Source organism: Echinops telfairi, unplaced genomic scaffold, assembly GCF_000313985.2.
Source record: "Echinops telfairi isolate 266 unplaced genomic scaffold, ASM31398v2 ScPeMD7_7461;HRSCAF=8499, whole genome shotgun sequence".
Lineage (NCBI taxonomy): Eukaryota > Metazoa > Chordata > Mammalia > Afrosoricida > Tenrecidae > Echinops > Echinops telfairi.
Genome location: NW_022111361.1, coordinates 4720276 through 4733636, shown reverse-complemented (window position 1 = coordinate 4733636; position 13361 = coordinate 4720276). Strand labels below are relative to the sequence as shown.

At 47.6% G+C, this 13361-nt stretch overlaps 1 protein-coding gene across 1 annotated transcript in view; it reads left to right on the top strand.

The window, feature by feature from the left end:
* The window catches only part of ARMC3 (armadillo repeat containing 3), a 119803-nt gene extending 107542 nt beyond the window's left edge, over positions 1 to 12261 (top strand). The window contains exons 17-19 of the mRNA XM_013006787.2: positions 1762 to 1962; positions 4944 to 5106; positions 12052 to 12261. Of these exons, the coding sequence (XP_012862241.1) occupies positions 1762 to 1962; positions 4944 to 5106; positions 12052 to 12261 (574 nt within the window). The remainder of the gene's footprint in view (positions 1 to 1761; positions 1963 to 4943; positions 5107 to 12051) is intronic.
* Positions 12262 to 13361: the final 1100 nt, after the last annotated feature.

Below are 13361 nucleotides of genomic sequence, written 5' to 3'. Positions count from 1 at the left end.
AGCCATGTTATCTGCTTGGTCTTTAGTTTTGAATAGTTTGATCTTGATGTGTCTAGGAATTGGTTCATTTGTGTCTAACTGATTGGCATACACTGAAACCCTTGACTATGTAGGCTTGTGTCTTTACTCAAAGTGGGGAGGCTGTTTCCAGCTCTTATTTAAATGCCCCTCTCCTGTGCTGAACTTTTCTCCACCTTATCTGGGGCTTTGATCACAGGTCCCTGGGACTGTGATTACTCTTACTCCGTTTTCCCTCTGTGCTGTTCAGATGGAATCGTTTTTACTGACCTACCTTTAATTGTATCGAGTGTTCATTGTCTCTCTATCCTGCCATGACACCCTCCAACGGAGATTGGCTTTTAATTTGCTTGATTGGAGAGTCAAAGAAAGTAAACTGATCCATTTAATAATAAGTCATATTTTGATCTTCTTCCGTGATCTGCCGACTGTTGTTGGCTTTTCAAAGTCCTCACTGTGTGCTGCATGCATTCTGATGCCCCGATTTTATGACTGTGCTGTGCGTGCGCGCGGTGGAGGAGACCAGGTAGAATGTGCCAGCCCCGGTACTCGGAATGAGAACCACACCGTGGTGCTTGTTTGAGTCACTGACTCATGAGGGAATTTGAAAGACGCTAAGCTAATTCAGAGAACATTTGAGGAGCTAGGTATTTATGTGTCATTTGAGGGCAGAATTAGGGAAAACAATAGACATTTGTCTCAGAGTGCTAGAAGCTGATTGTCTGCATTCAGGGTCTCCGTTGGACCATGTTCTTCCCAAAGGCTCTGGGAAAAGATCTTTCCTTTGTTTTCCTTCCAGCTTCTGGTAACGCTAGGGTTTCCCTGGCTTATCATAGACTAATTCCGATCTCTGCCGATGTTCTCACATGACTGTCCGCTCCCTCATGCTCTTCCCTTTTGATAGGACACTACTCACATCGGATCAGAACCCCCGCTAGCTGCTTACGACCTCATGTTAACTGATAACCCTTTCAAAGACACTGCATCCAAACACGGTTCTGTTCACAGGTATTGGGAACTAGGATTTCCGCATACATGCTTAGGGAATACAATTCAATCCACAACAAAATCCCGCAGGACAATACACTTTAAACTTGACAGGTCCGTTCCACTGGACATAACGTTGCTCTAGCAGAAAGGTGCCAAGTTGAAATTCTCTAAGTCCGAGCCTTTTAATGCACAGTAAATGATACTTTCACAATTTACTACGTGCATTCCATGTTTATGAGTTGAGGATGAAGGACATTCAATCCCTACAGAACCATTCTGTGAATTTTTTGCTCTGTATGATTTGGAGATTACACGCTGAGTGGAGTTGCTATTTGTTTACCTTTATTTCCGCGATTTGGGTAATTTCTCTTTTAAAATAGTGACTCAAGGTTTTCTTGCAGAAGATCTCAACTGAAGCAAGAGATGGTAAAAGACTGACTTTTTCCCTTGAATAAGCAACTCACCATGTTGCAACTCAGTAACTCAATAAGTATTTATTGTGTGCCTACTGTGTGCTGGACACAGTGCTAGGCAACCACGCAGAAGCCCAATCCAACGTTTTCATAAGATGTATGGATCCCATCCTATTCTCTTGTGAATGGATTGCTCCTGAGCAATATAAACTGTGTCACGTAAAACTCTAAAATGGTCCTTGCTAGTTTGAAATCTATGCCGAGGATCAAAATACCTTAAGCCTTCTTCGGTTGCTTTAGCAGACAAAGTGACTGCATCTGGTGTCCTTTGCTCTCAAAGGAAAATCAGGGGGAGGAAAGAAGAGGAAAAAGTGAAAGAGGAGGAGGAGATTTTGTCGGCCCCCAAAATGTCTGGAGACGGGAGCCCTGACAAAGAGTGGTGCCCGCCTTCGGACCCCGACTTCTGTCTCTATGTCTTTGAAGTGGCCAAAATAATCCTGCCCATAACCAACATCAAGGAACAGATCGAGGCGCTCGCGAAGTAAGTTGCTCGCGAAGTAAGTTGTCTGTCGGCGCGTACGTACAGGTGGACCTCGCTTAACGTCCATGGTATCGTCTGTGGGATGGGACTCGATGCACTCATGTACATCCGATAAGCGTACAGCAAAGTAACCACCACCTTACCTGCTCTCTCTCTCTTTTTTTATTAAAAGATCATTTTCTTGGGGGCACTTACAGCTCTTATAGCAAAGCACACATCAATTGTATCAAGCATATTTGCACACAGGTTGCTATCATTATTTCCTAGATATTTACTTTCTGTTGAGCCCTTGGTATCCGCTCCTCTTTTTCCCCCCTCCCTCCCCACAACCCCCTCGGTGACCCCTTGATAAATTATACATTATTATTATTTTCATATCTTACACTTCACCTGGAGACTCAGGGTTTGCAAACTTACACCAGCAATTGGGTGCCCCTGGGTGTGGAGGCAGCCTTCTGAGCCTGGGGCACTTATTGGAAGCCCCCTACCCCAGCCCCCCAGGGTGGGGGGTGCGAGGATGACAGAGGGAGCGGCCTGAGCGCAGCGTCTGCCAGCAGGCCCCGTGATTGGTCGAGGCACAGCAGGGCGGCCAGGACAGCCTGGGCTCAGAAATGACAAACCCTGTGAGCTGCAGCCCAGCCAGGAGTGCGGCCAAGGCTGAGCCAGTGCCTCCTCTGGCCCTGCCTCCTGGTGCCCTCCCACGAGGCCCCGCATACCTATATGGTTAAATTTCTTCATCGTTTTTGTTTGTTTGTTTTTGTTGGGGGGGGTTAATCTTTTTTTTTTTTCATTTCCCTTTTACTTTATTTTATTTATTTATTTTAAAGATCATTTTATTGGGGGCTCGTACAACTCTTATCACAATCCATACATCAATTGAATCAGGCATGTTTGTACTATGTTGCCCTCATTCTTTTCTAGACAGCCCCCCCCTCCGTGCCCCCACCCTCATAACCCCCTGATAGGTTGGACATTGCTATTATTTTCATCTCTGGTTACATTTCTTTTAAATTCGTTTTTGGTGGTGGTGTTTTTAACCTCGAGGTGATTTGATTTTCTTCGAGGCATCTTTCAGACAAAGGTGTGCAGTAAACCCACCTCCTCTAGCGAACCGCACCACACCAAGAACGTCCTGAGTTTCCCACTGAGGTCCGGTGGCCGTCAACCTTTAGGGCCAGGGGGAAATACTTACCCCTTTGCACTTTCTCCCGTCGTCCTCCAGACCTTAGTAATGAAGAAAACGTTTGTCAAAGGGCAGCACTGTGCCCTTTGGTGTGTGTGTGGGAGGCGGGGAGTGAGGGGGATGTCTTCCTGGTGGGGGGTGGGGGAGGTGGGGCTCTGAGTTAAAAGGAATCCGATGGTGGATTAGTTGTAAACTCACCTATTATTTCCTAATGCACTTAGTCACACACACACACACACACACACACACACACACACACACACACACACCCGTTTTGGTCTGTTTTGTGCTCCACGTTCCCTTAAAGCAGTGGTTCTCACCCTCCCTAAGGCCATGACACTTTCATCCAGTCCCTCCTATGGCGGTGGCCCTCCTCCCCCGAACCACAGAATGATGTTTGTTGCTACTTCACCGCTGTCATTTTGCAACCGTGATGAATAGGGTGAGCCTTGTGAAAGGGTCTTTCGACACCCCCCCCCCAAAGGGGTCACAACTCACAGGTTGAGAACTGCTGCTTTAAAGGGATAGGGGAGCTCCACGGGACAAAGTGGCCTCGCCTCTTCCGAGGGAAGCCCCCCACCCCGGCCCCGCCAGAGCGGGCAGGGATTATTCCCAGGCGCAGTCTCCGGGAGCCTTTAGCTCCTCCAAACAGAAGTGACTCGCAGCCTTCCCCCCTGGATGCGACCCCCGCACACGCCTCCCACGCTGCCAACCCATTGACGTCTTCTCAGCCAGAACTGAAGAAAACCCCTTTTTTTTCGGCGATGGAAGTTCCCCCGATGTCCTTGAGAGGGGATGAGCCAAGCAAATCCATGGGAACTCAGGGAAGCGTGTGTCCAATTTTCTCAGGCTGCGTTCCTCCCGCCCACGCTCCATCCTCCGCAGATCACGGTCTTTCGACAGCGGAGCCTACACAGAGCCACACAGAGAGGGACAGAGACACCACACACACACACACACACACAACCTTCCTTCCGTGCCCCAGTCATTTATTCTTGTTCCTTTGGCGTCACATACAGCAAGGGAATAAAAATCTGTCTTTAATTTTGTTGTTGTTGTTGCCATTTTGCCTTTACCCCAAGAGTGCAGCAGTGTGTTATTTGTTGGTTTGTTTTCGTTTCTGTTTGTTTCCCTTGTTTGCTTGTTGCCAGTGTGTTCGGTGGATCCCTTAGGGAGAGCCTAGTGTGAGGAGAAACCCACAGGCCAAGTCTTACCCATCCTGCTGCCTGACACGCCCCCCTCCCAGCCAACTCCTTTGCATCCTCTTTCTGTTACCTCCTCTTCCATCTTTCCTGCTACGTGAATGCCACCTCTTTCTCTAGATTAAAAGTCATAATAAAACCTGAAAGAAAAAAACACCTCACAAACTATGAAACGATGCACGAAATGACCGGGAGCATTCCCTGAATCTGTCTTGTCTCTTGAGTCTAAGCTACTGGAAAGAACCGCCGTCTGTTAGTCCAGTGCCGAGATCCACGGAAAGCATGAAGACCACTCGCCAAGAGGGAGAACCTCCTAAAGCTGCTAACAATTGAGGGTGCTGCTGGCGACAGCTGGCTGTCAGCGGTTGGCATTCCTGTCCTTCCTTCTGGCGAGGGAAATGAATCTGCGGTTTCTATATTATTAGTTTGAATGTAGCAAACACAGTGCCATTCAGCCTGTGAAGCTAGTACATTTTTTGAAAAGTCAGGCGAACAACAAACAATGTAAGGAAATGTAGGTTTATACATGTTGCTACGTTTAAGGATCCAAACTAAGATCCAATGTGACTGATTTGCTATCAATCTGATCGACACAGGTATGTTGCCGAAAAAATGGGTGGTCCTATTCCCAAAGAGAAGCTTCATGAATTCAGCTGGGAACTTCATATAAGCGAGCTAAAGTTCCAGCTTAAAGCCAACGTCATACCAATTGGACTGATCAAAAAAGGGACCTTCTACCATCGAGCCTTGCTTTTCAAGGTATTTCAGCCACTTTTTATCTCTCTTGCCTTTAGACAGAAATGATTTCGCTTTTTTCTTTATCATGTGGAAGTGAGCCAGTTGTCAACATTCAACTAGGTAGCAGTCCTATCTTGTAAATGTATGTGTGTTTATTTATATAAAGCACTGCTATGAAATCATAGAAACTTTAATTTGTAAGAAATCCCCAAATGTCAAGCTATTGTTCCTCAACCTATCCTCCATATAGGTCAGCGGCTCTCAACCTATGGGTTGCAGCCACTTTGAGGGTCGAACAACCCTTTCACAGGGGTCGCCCAATTCATCGTAGTAGCAAAGTGATGGTGATGAAGTAGCAACGGAAATAATGTGATGGTTGGGGGTCACCCCCACCTGAGGAGCTGTCTGAAAGGGTCTCGGCATGAGGAAGGTTGAGAACCACTGCCCTAGGTCTTTACATTTCCGAAGGCAATATGCCCATCTCGCTAAGCCTTCCTCAAAAAAGTTCACGCGCTTCAATTTACACCACGTCGAAACGGCACTGTGGGTCCCCTCCAGGAGCATGAATCCTCTTCCTGTTAGTGTTCTTTGGGTTTGGGCAGCAAAACAGAAGGGACCTGGGCCTCTAGAAGGATGGGGTCAAGGTTCACCAACAACATTCTCACAGGACAACACGTGTCACCCTGGAAAAACGTGCAGATGCATTATCATGAGGGGAAAAGAATCTCTCTCCACAACTTTTTTCCCTTTTTCCCCAATATAATTTTTTCATTGTCCTAAAACCGTCGTCACTGTCAGCTCCTATGATTGCCCTGCGTCCTTCAAGAAAATCTGTCAAGGTCACTTCTACGGAGTTGCCACAACCTTCTGAGCTGGCCTCTCTGGCCCCGCCGCTCCCCTTGGGAGCTATTGTTTGGATTGGGCTCTTTTTTAAAAGGCACCCTAGTGACTGAGCCAAGTGTCCTACTGAGAGAAACTCCTCTGCCGCCGTCTGCTGAGCACAGACACACTGAAGCCCGTGGTCTGTGGAACAAGCGTGTGCAGGGTGAACTGGGAGGCTAGAAGAGGGCTCTGCATACTGCGGCTCTCAGGCCGTGTGTGGCTCTTCCGTCTGTACGTGTGGCTGGGCCGTCCAGTTGAAGATCTGGAAAGGGCCTTCTCCAGAGAGCGGTGATGGCACTTGTTCGCCAAACTTTCATTTATGGCTCAAATCACGTTTACATTGTTGTGACAGACAGGATTGGCTCTTCTGTCGCAAAAGTTTGCCAACCCTTGCTGCAGTACATATACATATTTATTTATTTATTTACTTATCCTTGGGTATACACACACATATACACACAAAAAACGTATAGAGATGTAGATATAAATCGATAGATATGCATGCATAATATATACACATATATACATCAAAAAGGTTGTGGAAAAGTTTCATTTCTTTAAATTTTATTTGCCATGAACTTTTTGAAGCCTCTTCATGTGTGTGTATGTGTGGAGCTATATATATATAGTGTGTGTGTGTGTGTGTGTAGATATATATATATATATATCACCACCAGACTATTAGAAGTTGAAGGGAGCCCTGGTAGTGTAGTGGATATTCATTGGACTGCTAACCAGTAGGTCAACAGTTCAAAACCACCAGCTACTCCGTAGGAGAAGGAAGAGGCTTTCTACTCCCATACACAGTCACAGACCCTGAAACTCACAGGAGTGGTCCTACTCTGCTCTATAGGGCTGCTGTGAGTAGCTACCCACTAGATGGCAGGGAGAGCAAGAGAGACAGAGATGAGATGCCTATTCACACATTTGGATGTGAACACAAGGTATTAATGCAGAGGAGGAAAAGGGCCTCCAGGTTCTGAGCTGCAACCAGGGTGATTGCACAATTCACCGAGATGAGGACTCTAGAGAAAGATCAGGTCTAAGAGAGGGGTGATCTTTTGCTCCATTGAGTCCACGGTATCTGGCACATAATATTATTCTCATATTCCCTGCCATCCAGTCAATGCCGGCTCCTAGGGACTCCCTAAGACAAGGGTTAGAGTTGCCCTGCTGAGTTTCTGAGATTACAAATGTGTGCGGGGGTAGAAGCCCCTTTGACTGGTGGTTTCGAACTGCTGACCTGCAGTTAGTAGCCAACCCATAGCTACTAAGCCCCCGTGGCTCCTCTTGGCATCTAATACGAGCCGAGAAGTATAGACCTTGTGTTCCTCTAGCTAGTTTTGCTGAGTGTCTCCTAAGAAGCGCATTGAGTCAATTCTGGCGGACAGTGACCCTAATAGGGTTTCCAAGGCCATCAATCTTTGCAGGAGCAGGTAGCCACATCTTGCTCCCAAGGTGTGGTAACCAACACTTACCCCAAGGGTGCCACCAGGGCTTACGGCCCCTAAACCTCATTCCGTTTATTACCTTTCCCCTCCCACCTCAAGTGCGCCACACGATTACCCAGAACTCTCTCACCACATTTTAACTTCAACACTCACTGACCAAATCTGCCGATCTCCCCACCTCTCCTAACTCCTTCACAGCTCCGATAGAGACGTCCGTCTCCTCCGGTCCCCGAGCCACACCAGGTTGTTGGTTCTCCTTGCTTTGCTTCCCCTCCCTGAGTGGCCTTGGTCAATTGATCCACAATCCTAACACTTAGCTCATTAATTTCCCTTGTTTCTTTGGTCCCCTTTCCTTCCATTCCTCTGCCTTGCTAGTTAACCCTTGACCAATCCAATCGTCTACTCTTTCCATTATGACAGGCAGGTTGCAGAGCACCCCCGTGGATTCGTGGAGTCTACATTAGGGTGGATTTCCATGCGACTTGGCCACTCTTTTCCAGCTGCAAGTCACAAGCTCTTTCTGTATCCTTCTGTATCTTGCCTAACCCTGTCCCTTCCCCTCTTTCCCTTTAAGTAGGTGACCTGTGACATTCCACTTGACTAAGAACTTAGAAGCCTTCAGAAACCTGGTGGGGAAGAAAAATCACTTTGGGCTATGAACCACAAGGTTAGCAGTTTGAAACCACCGGATGCTCTTCAGGAAAAAGCAGAGGCTTGCTACTCCTTATGGGTTACAGTCTTGGAAACCTACAGGGACAGTTCTACCCTATGCTGTAGGGTTACCATGAGTCGGAATAGGCTCGATGGCAGTGAGCTTGGTTTGGGGGTGAGAGGCTTTCCAATGGGAACTCATTCAACTTCAGTCTGACCTTGAGTGAGGGGAAGCCTTCAGACGCTGGCTACAGGTTCCTTGGCTCGAACTTTAACTCCACCCACCCCTTACTGTGAGTTTGGCAAAATGATCTTGCCTCAGCTCTGTCTCACAGGTTCTTTTGAGGGTATGAAATGCCTTGGAGCAAAGGGGCTTCTTAGCTAACCTTCTGCCTCTCCAGTTCTAGACCGTGAGTGCCATGGGTTCGGATGCTGTGTTTGTGTTGTGGCGACGACTGGCCAAGTAGCCTCAGGTTAGACAGAGTGTAAGGTTGGTGCAAATGGTTAATGCGCATGGGCTGCTAACTGTGAGTGTGATCATTCAAATCCAGAAGTACCTGGGAAGGAAACCAAAAACCAAACGCACTGCCCTGGAAGTCAATGCTGACTCATCGCGACCCTGTACGAAAAGGTAGAATTGCCCCCTGGGAGTTTCCAAGTCTGTGGAAACTCTGTGTGGGAATAGAAAGCCCATCTCTCTCCCAAGGAGGAGAGGCTGGAAGAGAGGAGTGGTTTAAACCTCTGATCTGGCAGTTAGCAGCCCAATGCGTAACCACTAGGCCACCGGGGTTCCTTACCTTGGAAGAAAGGCCTGGCCATTGGCTTCAGAAGAATTGCCAGTGTAAACTCTTGGGAGAACAGTTCTAATCAAACCCAGATGGGCTCACCATGTCTCAAAATTATCTCAAATGCAATCGCTGTTGTGATTGCTTTAAAAAACAAACAAAACTCTGAGCAAAAGAAAACCTAGGGCCAGAAAGTCAATTCCAATTCATGGTGACCCTATAGAACAGAGTAGAATTGCCCCATAGTGTTTCCCAAACTGTCATCTTTGGGGAAGCTGATTAGCAAATCTTTCTCCTAGGAAACAACTGGTAGGCTTGAACCGCTGACCTTGGGGTTAGTAGATGAGGGCTCAGCCATCCTGCTCTGCCGATGACAGTCATAGGTCTTCGGGATCTTGGTCTACCCAAGGCTATGTGGTGTAGTCATGATGTCGTCCACAGTCAATACATTAAGCACAATTGTTTACTTATTTGGTGAAATATTTCATTAAACGACATACTGAAAGTGCAGGTGGTGAAAGGGACAATTCTTACATGGATGCATTTGGTACCTACTCTGTGCCAACAGATAGTAGCCGCGCTAATCTAAGCACGTTCCATCTACTCATCCCCTTCATCTTTCTAAGCATCTAAGGCCTACCCTCGGAGGCAGGCCAATGGTGTTATCCCCATTTCACAGAGCAAGAACAGAAGCACCAAGGGGCTACGTCACTTGCTTGAGCTGGCCGACTAAGGGACTCGGCCAAAATTCTAACTCGGGCGGTCTGAACCAGCTTGCTTAGCCATTTGATCCTCGTATCCACTACGAGAAGGCTAAGAAGTTTCCAGATTTTTTTTTAGAGAGCAGATCATTAGTTTCACATTCAGCCATTCATAAACATTGGTTTCAACCTATCCATTGGGACCTCTTCAATGGTGCATTACTTACTCTCCTCCCTCCCTGGGTTTGTGTCCTGTATCCATTCCTCCTCCTCGTCTAGCCCTCTGAACTTGGTCCTTGGGTAAAGGCTGCCCTTTTGATCTTAAATGGTTGCTAATTCTCACATGAGGGTGAGTTCAGTTCCAGCCCATACAGGTGGCTAAAGGCCCTAGCCTCAAAGGTCTTCCCTGTCTCTATTCAACCGGTAAGCCTGGGACCTTTTATGATTCTTGAGCTTGGGTTTACATCATGATCCCACTCTACCCAAGACCTTCTAGCAGTTAGAGAAGTTGAGAGTGATCGTCAGCCAGGCACCATGCAGTTCTTTTCTCAGAGTTAGGGAGAGGGATGTTTGTGGCGTCCATTAGCCCATAGGACCAATGGTTTCCATCTGTCTGCTGATTTTCATCACTCTCCTTTCCTCTGACCAGAAAGAGGACAAGTGATCTTAGGTGGCTGCTCACATGTATTTCAGACCTCAGTTGCTACTCACCAAAAGTAGAATGGAGACCATCGTCTTGGTGAGCTATATCACCAGTTAACTTTGGTGTCCCCCAAGACTAACCCCTGAGGCCCAGTGATGCATCCTATCAGGTGTTTGACCATGTCGAACTTTGACTTTACCCACTGTGTACTTCACCACCGTGGCAGTTACATAATCTCCTGTCAACTTGGGAAGGGGTGGAGCCTAGCCTGTCAATCAGGTCGCAGCTTAATGACCTCATTTGAAGGCATCATGGAGATAAATAGCTCACTGGAGTCCAGATACACATACACTCTCTGCTTCGTATCCCTGATACCAAGACACATGGAGCTACATCAGAGCCCTGGAGCTGGAAGAGCTGTGTGGAGACCCACACCAGTGCTGAGATGCTTCCATCACCACTGATCCACAAGGCTTTCCACCCAGTGACCTGTGATCTTCCTGCACTTGGCATCATTGCATGTGGTGCATGAGTCTGAAGAGGAATTTAAAGATCGCTATTGGACATACGGGCTAATGCCGGACTTATGGACTTGATCTGGGATGTTCTCTTAATATACACTTGTTCTTTGATCTAAAGTTATCTCTTACACACATATCATTGTCTATGGACTTTTTTCTCTAGTCACCCAGACTAACACAAGCACATTAATGGCTCTAATTGCAGCAAACGTAAACCCCCAGATAGAAACCTCCTCTGTGAAATCTATATGAATTTGCTAACTATACTCCCACTCTCCCATCCAGATTTCTTTCTCTGTGTGTCTATTCACGCATCTACTCAGACATCACCACCATCACAGGACTGTGTATAGAACACTATCTGCCTCCATGGTCTACAACCCTTGCAAACTGCCCAGTATCTTGCCCCACTTCCATCATGCTTGCTCTTCTCCCTCTGGTTGCAGGTTGCCTTCCCTTCACCCAAGTAAGTATTTAGCTCCCACCCTCGACAACCCGCAAAGAATGCTTCGTGCAGAGTGACCATAAATCCTGGGCTTTTTGCCGTTGCGGTCTCATACACTATTTGTCCTTTGATGCTTCATACATTTCGTTGGGCACAAAGTCCCCCAGCGTCATCCGCCTTCTGAGGTGTTTCCCAGACTCCTTGTTCTTCTTTCACACTGTGGAATATAAAACTTTCGTTTCCTGCCCCCCACCCCCCGCCCCCCTGCCCCAATCACCTCATAATCAGACATTCCCAATGGCCACACTGAAGGGACCATTTCTAACCAAAAATACGCTACCCTAATGAGGTGTCAGCAGGCAACCCAGGCAAGCGCTGGCAATCACTCAGAGCCCCGCTTCTCTTACCGCAGGCACCCCTACACGACACAGAGCACATCAGCGGAGAAGAGGTCCCTGCCGGTTTGAGCCCCCATGCAATCGCTCTGCCTCTCCCACCCGGAAAGCAGCGTGGAAGCAGAAAGTGCTTGATAAATGCCCTCGTGCTGAAAGCCCGTGGAATAGCTTTTCTCCCGCTGCATGATCAATCTTGTACGGATGCAATACAATGTTAAGTGCCTGGAGAAAGAGACCCAAAAGTCACTTCCCAGCAGGACCCACACAGAGATGTGCAGTCTCTAGAATCTTAGAGGGGCGAGGGAGCGTGCTGTCACATTTTGTTGGCTCCTATCACAAGATTCCACATCCAGAGCCTCCTCTCTGAGCATTCTTTACATGAGTTGCATATTTCACTTTGAAATAAAGTGGATTTTGCTACAAAAGGATTTTTCTTCACACACACACACACCGCCCACGGCCTCTGGTTGATCTCTCCTTTTCTCCCCACAGGCTCTGGCCGATAAAATTGGCGTTGGCTGCTCTCTGGTCCGTGGGGAGTACGGCAGAGCGTGGAATGAGGTGAAGCTGATGGACAAGTCTCGAAAGGGCTTGATGGGGTGTCTGCCTCCCCCTGAAACGTACATCGTGGATCTCATGTTCCATCCGGGCGAGCTGATGAAGTTAAAGAGTAAAGAGGCGGACCTTTACAGATTCCTCTGAGCAGTCCAACACCAAGGGAGGGGGTGGGGTGGGGGTGTGCAAATTCACTCTGTATACTTGATAGCAAACGCGTGGGTGGGGTTTTATTTCTTTGAATAAAAGTATCATAGAAATGCTATCTCTGGGTAGAGATGTAGAGACGTGGATTGAACTGTTACGCTTCCAACGCCAGGCTTCTGCCAAGAGTCCCCAGACCTGTGTGGCCACATTACGCTCCTGTGCCGCATGTCCAACGTGCTGCCCCAGTGCCTCTTCTCACTGCGTTCCGGGGAACCTCTCTGTTCTTAGGAGCACGTATTACAGACACTCGGCTATTGGTGAGGCAATGCTGTGGCTTCATACCTGCCATTTCAGACTTCAGGAACACTCGATCAAATAAATTCCTTGGTTGGCTTGTTTGTTTTTTAAATCGTTTCATTGGGAGCCCTAGCAGATATTGTAGCAATCCATATTTCAAGGAGATTAAGCATCATTTTACAAGTGCTACCACCATCCGTTTTAGAGCATTTTCTCTCTTCCAGAGCGCTTTGAGACCAGCTCTCCTTCATCCTTCCCTCCCCGACCCTAGCCCCCAGGGACCCTTATATTGTTGTTGTTCTGTTCTGTTCTCTGTCGTATTTTACACCAACCTATGTATCTGTTCACCTGCTGTTCTGTTATCGCTGCCCTCGTTTGGGGTTATACAGTCATCGATGCTCCTGCCCCACTACCAGGTTTACCCATCGTTCATCTCTCAGTCATAATTCCTCCTGGATACATTTCAATTGATCAAACACGACCAGGATCGCTACACCCTCCTCATCATCAATTTTAGAACCCTTGCTATTTCCTCGTCCCTGTTGTTATTGGCTCACCACACACACACACACACACACACACACACACACACACAAACACCCCACATTGCATGCCCCTGCCCCCCAATCAGTGTCTCCTTAGGATAGCTTATCCTGCCTATCATATAGACAGACACCAAAAGAGAAAAAGAAAAGAGGGGGGCGGGGAGAAAGACCATATCAATAGTTCCAAGTCTAACTGATAGTCTGACCCAGAGTAGATGGATCTCTCTTTCTCTGTTCAGTAGCGAGCAGGCACTTCTC